Source organism: Paramacrobiotus metropolitanus, unplaced genomic scaffold (assembly GCF_019649055.1).
Source record: "Paramacrobiotus metropolitanus isolate TYO unplaced genomic scaffold, Prichtersi_v1.0 Parri_scaffold0000595, whole genome shotgun sequence".
NCBI classification, from domain to species: domain Eukaryota; kingdom Metazoa; phylum Tardigrada; class Eutardigrada; order Parachela; family Macrobiotidae; genus Paramacrobiotus; species Paramacrobiotus metropolitanus.
In genome coordinates, this window is record NW_026570815.1 from 1 (window position 1) to 4,518 (window position 4,518).

General features: G+C 42.9%; 3 protein-coding genes across 3 annotated transcripts; 1 reads left to right on the forward strand and 2 right to left on the reverse strand.

Annotated features, from left to right (window-relative positions):
- The first annotated feature begins 6 nt into the window (after positions 1-6).
- On the forward strand, positions 7-937 carry LOC129602543 (GTP-binding protein 4-like). The gene is made up of 2 exons (XM_055501589.1): positions 7-266; positions 606-937. The coding sequence occupies exons 1-2, from the start codon at positions 24-26 to the stop codon at positions 756-758; spliced, it is 396 nt and encodes a 131-aa protein (XP_055357564.1). The 5' UTR covers positions 7-23; the 3' UTR covers positions 759-937.
- On the reverse strand, positions 835-3,153 carry LOC129602542 (uncharacterized). The gene is made up of 5 exons (XM_055501588.1): positions 2,760-3,153; positions 2,017-2,408; positions 1,549-1,684; positions 1,153-1,283; positions 835-1,068 (listed from the first exon to the last, which is right to left on the reverse strand). The coding sequence occupies exons 1-3, from the start codon at positions 2,828-2,830 to the stop codon at positions 1,596-1,598; spliced, it is 552 nt and encodes a 183-aa protein (XP_055357563.1). The 5' UTR covers positions 2,831-3,153; the 3' UTR covers positions 835-1,068; positions 1,153-1,283; positions 1,549-1,595.
- Positions 3,154-3,252: 99 nt separating this feature from the next.
- Positions 3,253-4,283, reverse strand: LOC129602544 (uncharacterized). The gene is made up of 2 exons (XM_055501590.1): positions 4,109-4,283; positions 3,253-3,817 (listed from the first exon to the last, which is right to left on the reverse strand). The coding sequence occupies exons 1-2, from the start codon at positions 4,148-4,150 to the stop codon at positions 3,545-3,547; spliced, it is 315 nt and encodes a 104-aa protein (XP_055357565.1). The 5' UTR covers positions 4,151-4,283; the 3' UTR covers positions 3,253-3,544.
- Between the last annotated feature and the right edge of the window lie 235 nt (positions 4,284-4,518).

Here is a 4,518-nt window from a genome sequence, read left to right on the forward strand (position 1 = left end):
TCAACAGCACCAATAAACCGCGTATGGCCCGTGCGACAGGCCGCAAACGGGATCGCAGTGAGAGTCGATTGCGCGCGCAGATGGAGGATTTGGGTATCGACGGGGAGGAATTGAGTGGAAAACGACAAGCACGTTCCGTGACGGAGGGCAGTCGGGTACGGGAGGCCAAAGCCAAACGACAGCGCCTGATCAGTGCCAGCGCCGGCAGTCGGGTGCGCTCGTCGTCACGCGTGCCGCGAGATCAATCTGGACTGCGGGATGAGAAGGTCAGTTGTTCTTTTAATTTTTTTTCCAAATTTTTTTCCTTTGTGTCATATTTTCTGTTTAGTTTCCCAGTGCCTGGTAACGCATTTTATCTCGTACTCTGTATCTTTATTGTTGTAAACCAGTGTTTATAATAATCACTGGAGACATATAATTTGGTGTTATGGGCTTACTTGTTAGTTTGTTAGCATAAGTATAACCTATGGAAGAGAGCCAGCTGCGGCATTTGCTTAAATACAAATGAATTTATTATGTACGCTACGTGTAGCGCAGAAGCCTGGATATAAGCACTGCGCTGATTTCGTATGACTGAATGCATAAAAATGTTTTTTTCTTATTAGATGGTCGAGAAGACGAAGAAGATGAGGAAACGCGCTCAGAATCGTATGAACCACCAGGCCAAGAAGGGTGAAGCCGACCGAAAGATTCTAAATATGAAACCGAAACATCTCTTCGCCGGCAAACGTACCGTTGGAAAGACCGATCGCCGCTAATGAATACCGGTAGCTGTTTAGAAAAGTACTCTATGTTGTGGGCGCAAAATTAATAAAGAGAACTAACGAATACGACTTCTATAAAAACAATTGTTTTACTTTCTTGATGATTGGCTTTAACTTTTAACAATGAGTGGTACAAAAATCACGTCGTCTGCCTTGTCAGTACAGAAATCTCTTCCAAATAATTCTGTAAATACTGAGCAAACTAGCGTCAAGTGGACAAGCAATCATATAATAATGTACATACAAATCTGAGATTATCCAGAAAAGTGCGTTATATCTTTTAAGAGATGGAGCACAGGAATGTCTGCAAGAATGTAAAAACGGAATATCAGGTCACATTATTCCTAAATTTTCTCATCCGAAAATGCAAAACCGAGGCGGCACTTACATCCTCAAACAACAGATCTATCGAACCCATGGCAGACAATAATCACCGTTCAACATACGACGCGCACCACGCAGCGCCAGATGTTTCGCCTGCTCGTGGCCTAAGTTGCCAGACTGTGGATGAATGTGTTCCTGCAACAAACACGGAATTTCATTCAAAAAACATTTGCAATTTTACCACTCTGGCGCAATAAAAAACAAGGACAATCGGTGCACTAATACTGACAAATTTTCTGGAACAATATTGCAGAAAAAAGTGGATAAAAAGACACCATGAAAGATGGAAATTCGACTAAAAACGGCAGCGCTAGACGGGATTGTTAAAAAATTTAAAACTAAATTACTCTGAAGCTCGAGAAAACATATGCCTTTGTTAAATCATTCAAACAGATATTACCATTCGAATCCGCTCGCCACCGAAACGCTCCATAATTTTATCCAGTTCTATGAGATCCTCCGCATAAGCAACAGGTGATTATGGATATCCAGCCAGTGGTCTGCTTTCCATCTTTCTAACCACCCCTCCAAAATGCCTATAAAATTACGGAGACAACCATGTTAATCACTATTTATGACGTATTAAATAAAATTTTTCTTCATCTAAAAGTCAAACAACACAACAGTCGAAATATCCAAATCATGATTCAAAATGGAGTTCAAATTGTTCAATGTAGCAAGCGAGCAACATGCAACATACAACCGGACGAGCCAAAAACGATAAATAAATAATAATAAAAAATAATAAGTAAATAAAAATATTAAAATAAATAATAACAAAATAATAAATTATCCAGAGATAATAATGCACCATCACTTAAACAAAAGAGTGTTAAATTTTATTAATCATATTCCCATACAGACTTACAGTTGATGGTAAAATCACTGTCGGTGATGATGGTCATGGTGCTGAAGCGTTCCTTCCACGCCAGCCGGATGGCCTCGGTGACTGCCCAGATCTCCGCGCGCTTCTGATCCTGCTGGCCGCGCACCAAAAAAGCCCGGTTGAGCGTGCTGAGGGAGTTGCGGGCGCCCCAGTACAATCCCCCGCCGGCCTTCAGCTCCCCGTAATCATTCAGGATCGTCCATCCGGCCGCATGCACGACCGCGCGTATCCCGCCACACTTCCCGGTCTCCGCGTCGAACCAGAACTGCGTGGCTTGACCGTCGTACACACGGTACACTTCCTCCTCGGCCCTGCCCAGATCTTTGTGCGGGTAGAAAGCGCAGTAATAATCACTGTGGAAGATGGCATGGTCACTACACAGAAAAACCACACAGTAATTGGTCTGCCTGGTACATTTGATTTAATTTTTTATTCCACAGACGAAACTTGTGACAACAGAAGCTTCACTGCTGCGCACCAGCCAACACCCGGGAATATTACCAAGCTTTAATTATGGTTAGCATTTTGCAGTAAGTTTTGCTGTTTGCAAGCAAAAAATAATAATAATGCCATTATGAATAACAGTTTATACTGCTCAAGAACGAAAAAGCGTACTGAGTTAACTTCATGGCCGTTCAAACACGAATAACTTGAATAAGAAATTTATTATTTCATGATTCATCGGTTTTACTTTTGTCGTGCGATTTTACAACCTTTTCCCTTACTCGTTTAAATAAACCCCACGAGACCGTCCTGGGGCAGCATGTTTCACACTGAAATACGTCAGCGTATTCATGTCGGCCCAAGTGAGAAATCCCAGCCGATAACGATGAACGATACAGCGAAGAACCAAGAGCAGATCACCAGCTGAGAACCACAACACACCGCGGTGACAGCTTATGACCGTGATTATTACGGAAACTCAATCATTCCAACATGATGGGCTGTATGTTTCAATTGTCATTAACCGATATCCAAATTATTTCCAACAATAGGAGAAAATTCAAACCCTAAACACGAAATCTGACGGAAAATAAAAAGGAAAATCAACCTGTTAGCTGAACAGCTGTCTGATTTTATTAGAGGAGAGACTAAAGCGGACCGTCATCCTGATGAATAACAAAAGTAAAGTACAGGGTTTTCAGATTTAACGCACTTATTAAATATCCGTATTTTTGTGCATACAGTTCATTACAGATTCACAGGCTACAGCTTCACATACGGAGCAAAATTACGAATCTTTAATCGTTTTTCTCTTGATTCATATATTCTAAACTGTACAAGCGTACATACAATACGGAGTACATAAAAAACTTTTTACAGGCAATTTACAATATCACACAGCAGCATAAACGCTTTTCGGCGGTGGAAATGCCAGAGAAGGACATCATTCATGCTAGTACAATAACGCATATCACAAAAATTCAACAATATCACCACCATTGCGTTCCATAGAAAACAAACGACGGAGGAAAAATATTACACTGTGTGCAAAAGGGAATTTAACGCATCACACTTTACCCTTGTTCTTGTTGGTCTTGACGGGTGAGGGGGGCGCGGGCGAATCGGGGGTCTGGGGGCGTTCGGGATTGGAGGGCTTGGGGTCACCCTTGGGGCCGCGGTGGTCCAGCTGCACCTCGCAGTGTCCGTTGACCTCGCCGTTGCTGCCCATGCCGGTGATCTTGCAGAAGAAGCCGTTATCCGTGTCGCAGTCAGCGCTGCTCTTGCACTTCGCGCCCTGCTGGCCCTTTTTCTTCTTGGCCGAAACCACCGTTACCAACATCTGCAACACACAAATATGCAGCCATGAGTGCAGTGCCAGTGAATTTGCGCAAACACATTGAACATTCGAAGTTTCAAACAACACCGCGAGCTACAGCAATTATTTTGAGTAATTAACTACCGGAAATCCGCACAAATTATGCCTTCTCTCAATTATTACGATATTCAGTACCAAATAAATCATGCAATAATTAGATGATAATTACCAATTAAACTGTGCTGGATTATACAATAATGACAAGGAAATGGCAACAAAAACCACTGACCAACACTACAACAACCATGACCTTACCGTGCAGACGACCAGAACGATGCATAACTTGACGGACACCATTTTTGCGTACAAGGAATAAAAGACAGGATCGACAAAGGTCTATGAAAAAAATAAACAGGTCCAGCAGCACGGATAATGACAAGATGACTGACTGATAAAAACTCGACGCTTCAAGCTCCTTATATACGAGTACGACTGATCCACACATCCGCTCACCGAATGTACCGAGCGGAACATTTCTAGAATTTTCTCAGAAAACGGTGCGACAGGTGATTGGTCAATTGACCCAGAGAGGCCGCCTAGATCAGCCAAACCGGCCTCATGCACTGCACCGTTCGGACGAGGATATACCGCCTACAAAAGCAGCCAGGGTCCAGATGCGGTCAGTATCCGCTTACGCAATCACATTGTGTGGACGCTCACGGATG